This window comes from Acanthaster planci, linkage group LG19, assembly GCF_054643075.1.
Source record: "Acanthaster planci isolate LZ-2023a linkage group LG19, COTS_SCS, whole genome shotgun sequence".
Lineage (NCBI taxonomy): Eukaryota > Metazoa > Echinodermata > Asteroidea > Valvatida > Acanthasteridae > Acanthaster > Acanthaster planci.
Window position 1 is genome coordinate 4,663,654 of NC_141795.1, and position 12,390 is coordinate 4,676,043.

Genomic DNA, 12,390 nt, shown 5'->3' on the forward strand with positions numbered 1-12,390 from the left:
GTTTGTCTCAACTGTGTTTCGGAACATCAACATTTTAGATACAGTCCAGAGGGGAATTGACTCTTTGCAAACAGCTTGTTGCTAGTCCAGAGGTTAATTGTCTATTAACCCCAATTTTTTGGAGCCCCGGTGTGCCACCATTTACTTTTGTACTTATTGCTCCATGACAGTATCATCTTCCAATTGTTTCAGTGAATAACCTTCAAGGTCAACTGTATGACACCTGGTTTTGTGCTGGTTTTTGTTGTGTCCAAGTTCCATGTTTATCCCTTTGGTTCCTTTGCCCAGGTTACTGAGACACTTACCATCCTAGTTGCTGACTCCACCACCGTTATTCCCATCTTCCCCAACAATGGAACCTTCACAGGCAGTGTGCTGGAACACTCAACTGTGGGAACCTTCGTCCTGGTATGTGCCCAAGCGACGTACGCAACATCTCCACACAAACCCAATTGCTTCTGATTTCATCTTTGAATATGTGTTTTTTTTTATATCTTGCATGTATACGTTGAAACATGTATGACTTTGCCTTCCCTGCAGACGGTTTCTGTTGAGAACGAAGCCGATGCCGGTGATTTGACGTATGCCATCAGTGGACAAGATGCAGGCCCATTCTTTATCAATCCTTCAACAGGTCAGAGCAAACTTGTCACTGTTTGCAGTTCCCTTTCTTTGTTATCAGCAAAATGTAAAACGTTGTGCAATGTTTCTCAGAATTTGGCATTTGTTTGGTAATCTATTTTAACTATTGTTCTCATGATCATGTTCTAGGTGTCATAACGGTCAACGGCATGCTGGATGCTGAAATCCAAGATCATCACGTCTTTGACGTCTCTGCTATTGACTCCAGGGGTGTGAGTGCCAATGGCAAGGTGAACATAACTATACTCAACATTAATGATCACCTGCCACAACTGGACGAGATTGTCTTCAACTTCACAGTGCCCGAAGATGCCGGTGATGGTGTGTATATTCACTTTAATTATTTCACAGGACCAACTTTTTTTACCAAGTTACTATCCTTTTAATCTAAGACTATAATAGAATGCAGTCATCAATACACCATGACATTACCTAGCTGCTTTGACTTGTGGCAAATGTGTTTGTTGTTTGAATACGATCAGATTGTCTAATTGTCAAGTAGGACTGGACTTGATCAAGAACCGTTTTTCAAGCAAAATCATTTAGAAATTAAATTAACTTTAGATGTAACATGAAAATGTGAAGTTTGAGATGCTTTAGATACGTGAAACAATAGGGTGCTTTTGCCCGTGTTGCAATTTCACAGTTTATGAATACAACATTATGGCTATTCTCTCTAAATGATGTCTTTTGTTTAGGTTACTACGTTGGTCAAGTGAACGCTTCAGATGATGACAACACAAACACCATGCTGCGTTTCACCATTGAGCGGGGCGCTGGGGACAAATTCACAATTGACCCAGTGACCGGCGTCATCACGGTCCTGGTAGCCTGCCGTGGTGACATCTGCGACAATCAACCACTGGATAGGGAAGAGCAAGATCAGTACATCTTGACGGTGTCCGTGTCTGACCAGGGCAGCCCACCACTGTCCAACAGCGGTGTGGTGTACATCTACGTGACGGACGTCAACGACTTCCAGCCATATTTCCCGGACAACTTTCTGGATGTTGTCATCAGTGTGTCGGAAGATGCCGCATTGAACCACACTGTGACAACAGTTCAAGCAGTAGATCATGATCAGACGGCTTCTCTGACTTACAGGCAAGTGGCCCTCAGAGGGTTTTTAAAGTTTTTCTAATTTTGTGTTTCAGTTTCGCTGCTATATTTGTTCAAATTGTACCAAACCTTTATAACTTTGAAGAATGATCCCTTTGCACAATTTGAATTAATTCCAATTTTACAAAATTAAAGCTTTTCATTCTTGGAAAGGAAAAGCCTTTCTGTTTTACTGATCATTTTGCAAATACTCGTCACAAACTTATGAACCAATGTTCATCTACATGTCTGTCATGACAAATAATGTTCTTATATCTTATTTCTGTAAATTTGGCAGCATTGTGTCTGTGACTGCAACCAATCTGCTAGGTAAGCCCATCACTAACATCTCTGCCATCGAGGGTTTGTTCGGCATCGATCCCTACACGGGCACTGTCTACGTCAGTGAAACTTTGGACAGAGAAACAGCCGCCCAGGTCGTCCTGACAATTTCGGCAAACGATAGTGCGTCTGTCGACCCTGCGCTGAGTACCAGCAATCCTAATGGTAGGTGTATAAAAACAATACGGTGGAGATCAGTGAAGTCATTTGGTCTGGTACCCTGCCTCAAATTAGACTCTCTGCTCATGCCACTTACTTGCTGATATTATCTCTCATTTTTATCCCAAGATTGCCTAATCTCATTCAGCCTAGATAGAATACCAAATCGTCGTACTGTTATCCATTGTATCCACAAAAACACCTTGTAATGTCCAATTAATTTCCTTCATTCAAACTCCATCAGCCAAGGTAACCATCCAAATCACCGACGTCAATGACAACCCTCCAGTCTTCCAACCGCCTGGTACCACGGTAATTGTAGTGACTGTCCAGGAGGAATCAGGCATGGGTACAATCATCACCAATGTGGAAGCCATAGACCCTGATGACCCCATCAATGGTGTGGTGACCTATGTCTTAATGGGTAACCTTACCCAGTTTGTCACCATCCATCCTTTCACAGGTACATACAGCGGCATTTTTGGCGCCATTTAGTCCTTCCACCTTTTTTCTTGCTCCCACAACCTTCTGGTGGCTGCTAATTTCTTTGATCTTTCATTGGGCAGATTATATTTACTACTCTTGTGTCTTGAAATGTAAGTGCTGCACGTTCCTTTGAACATTTTACATTCCCTTCGTAGTTTTGTTGAGAGTTTGAATTGTTTCACAGTACAGTTGATTGTTTCGAGAATAATGAAAGAAGAAAATAGTTGCATTCTCAAATATTGATAGAAATTCAATTATTTAAGATTTGACAATTCTGAACAGACTCAACACTCGAGAGAATTTTCTTCTTTTTGTCTCCTCAGGTCAAATTACGGTTAACCAGGTTATTGATAGGGAGCTCTATGATTGGCTGAATTTCACCATCATAGCCATGGACAGTGGCACACCCTCCCTTTCAACCTCCATCCCAATCAGCATTCAGATTCTGGATGTCAACGACCACAATCCTGTCTTCAACCAGACTAACTTCATGGCCACAGTCATAGAGAATGCCAATCCGGGCACGTTTGTAATCGTTACCACGGCAACGGATCAGGACATAGGACAGTTTGGAGAGGTGACATACACGCTGACCGGAGGGGACGGACTATTCGTGATCAACTCCACAACGGTAAGTCAGCCGCGTGAAGAGTTTTTCATACTTAAGGTCTACAACAGCCTGGCTCGATATCTGAAATGTGGGCAAGTACTGACCACATAGATTGGGCAATTTCATTGGTTGCTATGAGCTTGACAGAATTTTCCCTGTAATCTGATTGGTTACGTTGATAAGTATGACCCTGTATCTGAAAGAGGGAGGAATTATTCCAACTGGCTCTCTTTGCTATTTGCAGGGTGTCATCACCACCTTGCAGCCATTGGACCAAGAGGTCCAGTCCATTTACACGCTGACGGTCATCGCAGAGGACAATCCGGGCGGCTCACAGACCAATAGTAGACAGGGATCGACCACAGTGAGTGTACTGAGGGTTGAGCGTTTGCATAGTCCACCTCGACTGAGGGCAGAATTTGTCCTTAAGATTCAATGACATTGAATGTACAATGGGTCCACTTGTGCATGTCAAAGAGAAATGTAGACCTGCTCACCCCACCGTGGAAATTTTCTTAGCTGTGTCTTTGTAGCATTGTTGTAGTCAAGTACTTTGCTAGTACTTCACAAGTCTTCACGGTGCATCACAGGTGCTCCAGTCTCAATAAATGCCACAAGCTACTCATATAGAACTGTAGCAAAGACATTCCATTGTTAGTAGTGAAAGTACTTGTGACAGTGACTTTTGATGACAGGTAAAAGAAACAGCCGTAAGCACTTGCCAGCTCCATCGACTGAAGCACCTGATGTCAACACTGTCTGAGGGTATGGTACTTACAACACCAGATTGTGGGATGAGCGTGCACTCTGTTGGTTCAAATCATGTGGGAGGCACTTTAGTTGTCTCCGTAGGCTGGACACATTACATGTGCTATGAGATGTTTTGCCTTGATTTTTGTAGCTTTTCAAATGTGGCTCATTTTGACCATTGTGTCACAACAGGTGACTGTCATCGTGGGTAACGTCAACGAGCATGCTCCAACCACCCAGCCAGAGTTTCCATTTATCATTCTGGAGGAGCAGCCAGGGGGGATGTTGGTCGGTGTCATCGATGCTTCTGATCCCGACGACCCAATGCAAGAGCTCAACTTCACCTTCATCTTTGTTGAACCACCTGGCAAGTTCTTCAAACACTAGGCTTTGACTTCTTAGATAGAGGATTATAGAAATGGAAAGATGCCTTGAACAAATCAAACTTGATCTTATAGTTTATAACCCCTTCACGCCAGGATTCTTTTGACCGCGACTGCTGGGCTGCAGTATACCCAGTATGCAAAGCCCTGTCCAGCAGCAGGCCCACATTGAAACCGCAGCTGCACGGTGAATAGACTGTATGGTGTGGTATGCACTAATCCTCACACAAAGCCGCGGCTGTCGACGGTTCCCGGAGCGAAGGGGTTAAGTGCAATATCGTTTACCAAACATGTACCACTGCAATGCACACAGGAAATAAGGACATTCCCTGAACTACACATTTTGAAATCATGTATTTTGTTTCTTTTTTTTGATCTTACAGATGGCAATGTCTTATTTTTCATCAATCAAACCACTGGAGAGATCTTCACTACCGGACCACTTGAGGCAGATAATGCTACTTACGGAAGTACTTTCAACATCACAGTATTGGTGAGTCGCACTGAATACCTGTGAAATTTCTATGGTAATTTCACAACATTACCAGAGGTTGGATTGTTCAGACCACATCTGAATCTTGTGTCTGCAGCAAGGTCAAGGTTTACTCCAACAAAAATAAGTGGGCTCATTCTGTCGAACGAAGTAGCTGTAGGTCCGTCTTGAAACCTGTTTTAGACGTGATCTTTTAAAAATGAATAAAATTTTTACAGTCGTCATTGGTATATATTGCTTTATTATTGAAATTCTCAACATTCAAATAGGTCATGGTGTGTTTAACGCATACATTATTCACCTTTTTTGTTTCACATATCGGAATAGATCTCCGACAATGGTAGCCCACCACAGACAACCACCACAACGACCATTATCACCATTCAGGACACCAATGACAACAATCCAATCTTCCCCAACGGGCCCTATGACCTGGCCACCTCAGAGGCTAGCCCTGTGGGCTTCCAAGTTACCGTGGTAATGGCGGAAGACGTCGACCAGAATGCCATACTGACATACAGCATCATCGGCGGCAACATAAATGGGACATTTTTCATTAATCGTAAGTTTCAGTGTATAGTACATCTTGTTTGCTTGCACCAATGTCATTGTCTGTTAAGCACCCTGTTCTGTGTGATTTCTGAAAACTGTGGCGCTACTTTTCATCAAAACACTTCAGAAAAGTAGCCTGTGCAAAGTTTAACTTAACAGCAAGAGAAACGTAGAATAGTTTCACAAGCAAAAGTTCAAGTCTTTACTGAGAGCTACATCCATTGCAACTGTTTTATTCCAGCCACAAATGGGGAGATTCTCATCACCAAGCCATTGGACTTTGAGACAAGGACCGCATACAACCTGACAGTCCAAGTCTCAGACCAGGATGGTCGGACGGGAACCACCTATGTGGTCATTAATGTCATGGATGCTAATGATCAGGGACCAGTGTTTCTCCGGCAACCCTACCTTTTTGATGTGTATGAGAATGTTGATCTTGGTAAGCCAGATTTGACATCAGTCTTTAAATTCTAAAAGATGCTTTAGCAGAGAGAAGATTTGTGAGCAGAGTAGAGGATAATGATGAAATTAATATTTTCAAGTCAACAAAAATTCGTGGGCATTGTAAAGTCAGCCATCTTGAGCTTAAAAGAAATCAAGCTATCCGCGAGAGGGTAGCAACCCAAATGGCAACAGAGATGAAAATATTGGAATGGTGCTGTCTTATGGAGTGAAAAAAGTGAAGAAGTCATTTCAATTTGCTTCAATTTCTGCATTGTCCCAGGAACAGAGATTGGTCACGTAGAGGCAGTGGATGCCGATCCTGACCCATCCAACTCCCAACTGACTTACCACATTCTGAGCAGTGTGCCAGCCAGTGCACCCTTCGTCATCAACCAGACTACGGGGGTGATCACCAGCACTGGGATCTTAGACCGCGAGATGCAGGATAGCTACATGCTGACGGTAGAGGTGCGGAATACCCGCTCTGTACCCGGGGAAGAGGATGTGACCTACAAACTGTCGACCCCTGTGAGTAATTGATGCATGGTACTCATGTGATTGATGAGTAGCAGTGATTTGAGTAATGAATACTACCCAGTTTATTGATAGGCAGTACACAATGAACCGATGATTTGTACTCATCTGATTGGTGATTTAGAATGATTTGAGTTATGAGTAGTTTCAATCAGTGGTGAGTACTGAGCAATGATATTCAGTTGAGTGATGAGTACTTTTTGATATCCCATTTGCCCTTTCCAATAAATTCCTTGCTCAGGTCACCATCACTATCCTGGATGTGAATGACAACACCCCAGTCTTTGCTGGTGGGGATAACATCACCAGGAGTTTCCCTGAGAACTCGCAGGTTGATTTCCCAATCTACCAGCCTTCTGCTCAGGATATGGACATCGGAGAAAACGGCCAGGTGACCTACTCCATCATCTCTGGAAATGTGGAAAGTAAGATTGGCATTTTTGTCTTGAGGTATTTTCTGTTGATCACATCTGACATATTGCATGTAATATTGTATGCCAAAAATTCTTAGTCTTTGGGGATGTAACTAGAGGCAGGGCATAAATGAACAGAGGGTAGCGATATTCCTGAGCGTTTTGTCTGTTGACCAAAGTTTCATTTCATTCCACTCTTCAGATACCTTCAGCATCGACCCTCAGACTGGCGCCATCATCTTAGCTCGTCAGATCCAGTCCCTGACTGTCCCTACCTACACCTTCACCTTGGTGATTGAAGCTCGAGACAACGGCAACCCCTCCCTGTCCAGCAATATTACCCTCAAGGCAGTGGTGGGTGATTACAACGACAACCCCCCTCAATTCATCACTCCTTCGCAGGGACAGCTACTGTTCTTACCCGAGGTATGACATTATTCCACAGGAGGCTTTTCCAGAATGTTAGACAGCAAAATTTGTTATTTGGTTATCTTAGAGCGTACATCATGCACCATAACACCGCTCGGTCAGATTGCAAACATGAAATCGTGTAGTGTAAAGAATCCTGTGGAATTTATAAAGCAATTTTGGTTGGACTAGATTATGAGCTTTATTGTACTAGAGTTCATAGTATTTAATGGCTAAGTATGGTATTTGGCATGGGAATCTCTCAGGAAGAGAGTGCAAAAGAAAGTAAATCAGAAAAAAGAAGGTCTGCAAAAACAATTTTTATTGCATCGTCTTTACTGTAAGGTCTCAGCCAATCACTGTCTATTCTCTTTCAGAACGAGCCAATAGGGTTCCGGATTGCCTCAGTCCTAGCGGTGGACATCGATAGTGGAGCCAATGGCCAAGTCACCTATGGCTTCCTGAATGAGGCGAGTGCTAAGCTATTCTTTTTCCAGCAGGAGGGAAACACAACGTACCTGTATGCTAACTTCTCAGCTGACAGAGAGACAAGAGATCAATACAACGTAAGTAATTTTGCCCCGGCAAATATGTGAAGAATTTCGTCATTGACATTAGTACAAATATTCTTCTTGAAATGGCTCAGTAAAACTAGCCTACAGGAGATGTGTTTTATTTTCTTGAGGCAAAGCTAAGTGAAAATAGAACGCTCAGTAGATCAGTGATTCAGTGGTGTTGAAGTTTTCTTTTCAACTTTGTCTAGCTTGTACTTCTAGCTATGGATGGTGGCACCCCTCAGCCCTTGCAGACGCCCTTGGAGGTAACTGTGGTCATCGTGGACAAGGATGATAATGAGCCTTTCTTTTTGAGAGTGGTAAGCAATCAATGGTCTTATGGTAGTCTTGTGTTCTTTATCCATCAATTTCTCTTCAGCTCTTCATTCTTTCTTGCCTTGTTTTTTTTATTTGTGACAGACATTAAGAAAGATATACAGTACCGAAGTGACTACGTGATATGTATATGAGAATGTATCATTATGTGTTTCAAAGACGTTAGCATGTACTCTATTTGTTTCCATTTTCTGGTTCAAAATGAGGTCACAACTTCGCTACTCTGTAACACGTTGTTTCTTTTAACCAATCACTGAAGAACATCCCTATTCGTTTGCTTTGTAGGATAATAACGTAGCTATTGTACAGACACTAAATGTGACTGAGCATTCCAACGTGAACACATCGTCTGGATATGTGACCACAGCCCTAGATCTTGACCTGTCTCCAAACAATGTGATTTATTACTATATTGTTGGTACGTATCCTGTTTTGTAGATGATATTTTCTAGACTTTTCTGAACTTGTATAAGAAAAGGTAACATGTTTTGAAGTTGATACAAGTATATTACAGAAAGGAAAACCAGAACACCTCTGGATCTTTGACCCTTTTACCTGACATGTGATCACGGTTATGAATATTCAAGTTCTCTCTTTTAGCAATCCTGGAAAGACAAAAACAGAATGTTGACCCCAGCCATACTTAAGCTGTTGCACATCTGTGGCTGACATTTCTACTCAAGATGACATCACAGTTTGGCTCATGAATATGCAAATCTTTATTAGCATGAACACAAAAAGAGGTTCCAGAATACCTTTAGAATATAAAAGCAAGCATTGGTTTTCAAGAATTGTTTGCAAATATTTTAAAATCAATTCTGTTACTGTTTTAGGTGGGAATGAGAACGGCTTTTTTGGAATCAACAGTACCACCGGTGAGATCATCGTCCTGGGAGATTTGGATCGAGAGACTATCGCTACCCACCGGCTCATCGTCAAGGCCACGAATAATGCCAGTTATGTTCCATCAGGCATTTATGACGTGTCCAAGGACATGTCGCTCAAGGAGGTGGAGATTGTAGTGAGAGACATCAACGACAACGGGCCAAGGTTCACTACGGTCCTCTACACAACCGGTCAGTAAACACTATTTGGGGACAAATGTGAAATCATAGTCCGAGCTGCCATGCATCATAGTGAAGCTTTTGTTTAGAAATGGGTAGGGTGAATACTGTGCCATTAATACTGTGATCTGACGTTACGAATTGACAGCACAATACATCACATGACCTCACTACAACTTAGCTGTCATGTAAAACCCAGGTTTTTCCTGTCAAGCTGATCTTACTAGTTGTGTGGTGTAGATATGTGAACATGTGACCAACTGAACATTAATGCCGTTTGGAGTCATATTGGATAAGGGTTGGGGAATTGTAATTATAATGTTTTACCTGTTTACCTTGCTACTTGTTAATCATAGGCTTACCCCTGGATGCCGAGATCAACACGCAAGTGACCTGTATCAAAGCCACGGATCTTGATGTTGGAGGTGGGGGCGCTATTACCTACGCCATCCAGTCAGCCACGTTTGTGCTGGGCCAGGACCAGACGACCTTTGACAACATCTTCTACATTGACGAGAACTCGGGGTGCATCCGTACGCGCAACCTACTCAATGAGGTCAAGGCTGGGGGTTATTTTGATCTGACGGTGACGGCTACAGACAAGACTGCCGGGCTGAGTGATACCGCCCTCGTCAGGGTGAGTAGAAATCATGCAGGACTCCTAATTCTTTGAAGGAATTTTTTTAGCGTGAAAATGACACCCCCCTGAACTCAACAACTTGAAACAAAAGGTTAAGTTTGATATAAAAAATGTGAAATTAGTTTAAAAGTTACTAGTCAGTTTATCCACTCATGTAAGATAAGTAAAGTGAATTATGAACACAAATGTGATTGGAGTCTGTGGGTGGAAATTTACAGTTTGACTTTACGATGAGCTTTTGTTGTTTGTTTGAATTCCTCAGGTGTTTGTTTTAGACACCAATCAGCAGGTTGTTGTCGTAGTTGATGCGGACATTGACACTGTCACAAACCTACAGGACCAACTAATCAGGTAAGTACATAGCTTTCAGTTTGTGTGATTGGGTCACAGTGCTTGCATCAAATGCCCTGATCCTTCATGATAGTGAAAAAAATGTAGGCTTGATGTCCATGTGAATTCAAAGAGGGCAGAAAAGCCTCTCTGTTTTTCTCACTTGCAAAGACAGTGCAGATTTGTGCACATTCAATTGAAAAATCAGTCACGTATTTTCAACAAATGCATAGTTGAACTGTTACACACATGCATTGTTTCTTTCCTAGTACACCAGGTATGGTGTTATATCCAGGTATGCCAGATTTTTGTCACTGAGTTTCATTCATTCATGTTGAGTCTGTTTTTTTGTTTGCTCTTCAGTATCATTGCTAACATCACAGGAGGAATCGTAAACGTAGACTCCATCACCTACTTCATTGATTCCAATGGTAACACCGTCAGGGATCAAACTATGATTGTATTGCATGTCATCGACCCAGAGACTAACTCCCTCATGGATGCTGACATCGTGCTCAGGTGAGGCATTGAAGGAGGTCGCGTCCAAAAACCAATTTCAAACTCACAAATTTGTAGCTAGAACTTGTTCACTGCGTCAGGACATTGTGACATAGGGCCATGTTGTATTTGTTGTCTGATAAATCTATTAAACAAAGGACTATGGGACATTTGAGGGCAGCACAGAGAATGATAGGCAAAGTGGTTTTAAAGGTCTAATGTCCTAAATAAAAGATCTCTGGAGCCAATATTTAGAATTCTTTTCTAGTTTGAGCTGAAGTCTGGTTTGAAGTATGCCCCCCTCCCTGTTTGTCTCAGACTCAGGAAGACGTGAAGTTTGCTTTGTTGCCATTTCAACCTCCGATTTGAAACTGTAACAATATTAGTCAGTTTCTGTGACTGTCTTCATGTGTTCTGCTTTTCATCTTGCAAGCCAGAAAACTAACAGTGTTGTCTTTCCCCTATTATTTCTGTTTCCCTCCACAGGTTGATTGACGAGAATAGTAAGAGCATCAGCTTGTTATTCCAACAGTATGGCGTTGTTGATGTATATGTAAGTATATTAATCAAAGTAACCAAGACACGAATATTCTTTCCTTGTCAGTAGTAAACTGTGTTTGAGAGCTAAACAGAAGGCAAACATGCAAGGATATTGATGATGGACTGATTTCATTTGTGTGTGTTTTGTTTTCCTAGGCTCTGATGGGTGGTGTTGGTGGTGCAGGCTTCGGCATTATTGAGATTGCTCTCTTAGCCATTGCCTTGCTGCTGTTCCTAGGAGCTCTCATCTTCATCATTATCCTGTGCTGCTTGCAACGAAAGTGAGTCCAAGGCTTCTCTCCGGGGGGGGGGAACCCCCATGCCATTCCAATCCCATTGGCCCTCTACTGAGCAAATGTTGGTCACAAGACTGCTTTTCATGATCTTCCTCTGCCCGTAAAAAAAAGACAAATTTTAACACAATCCCAGAATGGCGTAAGGAATAAGTGCTCAACTCATTCAGGTGGGTTTGTCTAAGTTGGATTCCAAGCCACCGGCAAATGTGAAAATGTGATTCTCTTTATTTCTGCAATAGATATTTGAAGAAGATCCATGGAAACAGCCCAGCTGTGATCTACGCAACAAGAGCCGATGCTAATGTGAAGGACACCGCTACCTACCAAGGGTAACTATGACAACTCCTTCACTTGATGGCTGTATTTGCATTTCTTAGCACCACAAAGCTTTCATCTTGTCTGGTCAAAATCTGACTGGACTCTAAGGGGATCACTCGTCCTGTATTCAGACATTGGGACTTCACCACTAAACCACCGAATAGCAGTGAACAGCTCTGCTTTCATTTCTGCTTTTCTTGTCTCCTTCCTCGTAGGTCCAACCCGCTGTGGCTAGAAACAGAAGGTGGTATCCCTGACGACTGGCCTGACAGTATCTCTCTCCTCGGTGGAGGAGCAGCTAGAGAGTATGAATCACAGGTACGAATATGTCTTGTCTGCTTCTCCAAATTTCAAATGCTGACCATTGAATTCATAAAACTGGTTGATGACATTGACGTCAAAATGAATGTGCGGAAAGGTTCATTTTACAAACTCAGAAAAAGGAGCGATATGTTTTTAGGCTCATATTGCAAGTCTCACTTTGAGGAAGGGATAAA

The 12,390-nt window shown here is 42.4% G+C and overlaps 1 protein-coding gene across 7 annotated transcripts in view; it reads left to right on the forward strand.

The window, feature by feature from the left end:
* LOC110973761 (uncharacterized) overlaps window positions 1-12,390 on the forward strand; it is an 89,594-nt gene that overhangs the window by 73,538 nt on the left and 3,666 nt on the right. For all 7 annotated transcript variants that reach the window (XM_087129703.1, XM_087129704.1, XM_087129705.1 and 4 more), the window contains 26 exons: window positions 289-408; window positions 541-634; window positions 772-963; window positions 1,341-1,746; window positions 2,039-2,247; window positions 2,486-2,704; window positions 3,051-3,358; window positions 3,582-3,701; window positions 4,280-4,454; window positions 4,854-4,963; window positions 5,291-5,525; window positions 5,757-5,957; window positions 6,243-6,490; window positions 6,738-6,921; window positions 7,112-7,335; window positions 7,695-7,883; window positions 8,081-8,191; window positions 8,493-8,625; window positions 9,041-9,283; window positions 9,628-9,908; window positions 10,174-10,262; window positions 10,605-10,760; window positions 11,226-11,292; window positions 11,436-11,560; window positions 11,815-11,904; window positions 12,109-12,211. In XM_087129703.1, the coding sequence (XP_086985829.1) occupies window positions 289-408; window positions 541-634; window positions 772-963; window positions 1,341-1,746; window positions 2,039-2,247; window positions 2,486-2,704; window positions 3,051-3,358; window positions 3,582-3,701; window positions 4,280-4,454; window positions 4,854-4,963; window positions 5,291-5,525; window positions 5,757-5,957; window positions 6,243-6,490; window positions 6,738-6,921; window positions 7,112-7,335; window positions 7,695-7,883; window positions 8,081-8,191; window positions 8,493-8,625; window positions 9,041-9,283; window positions 9,628-9,908; window positions 10,174-10,262; window positions 10,605-10,760; window positions 11,226-11,292; window positions 11,436-11,560; window positions 11,815-11,904; window positions 12,109-12,211 (4,632 nt within the window). The remainder of the gene's footprint in view (window positions 1-288; window positions 409-540; window positions 635-771; window positions 964-1,340; window positions 1,747-2,038; window positions 2,248-2,485; window positions 2,705-3,050; window positions 3,359-3,581; window positions 3,702-4,279; window positions 4,455-4,853; window positions 4,964-5,290; window positions 5,526-5,756; window positions 5,958-6,242; window positions 6,491-6,737; window positions 6,922-7,111; window positions 7,336-7,694; window positions 7,884-8,080; window positions 8,192-8,492; window positions 8,626-9,040; window positions 9,284-9,627; window positions 9,909-10,173; window positions 10,263-10,604; window positions 10,761-11,225; window positions 11,293-11,435; window positions 11,561-11,814; window positions 11,905-12,108; window positions 12,212-12,390) is intronic.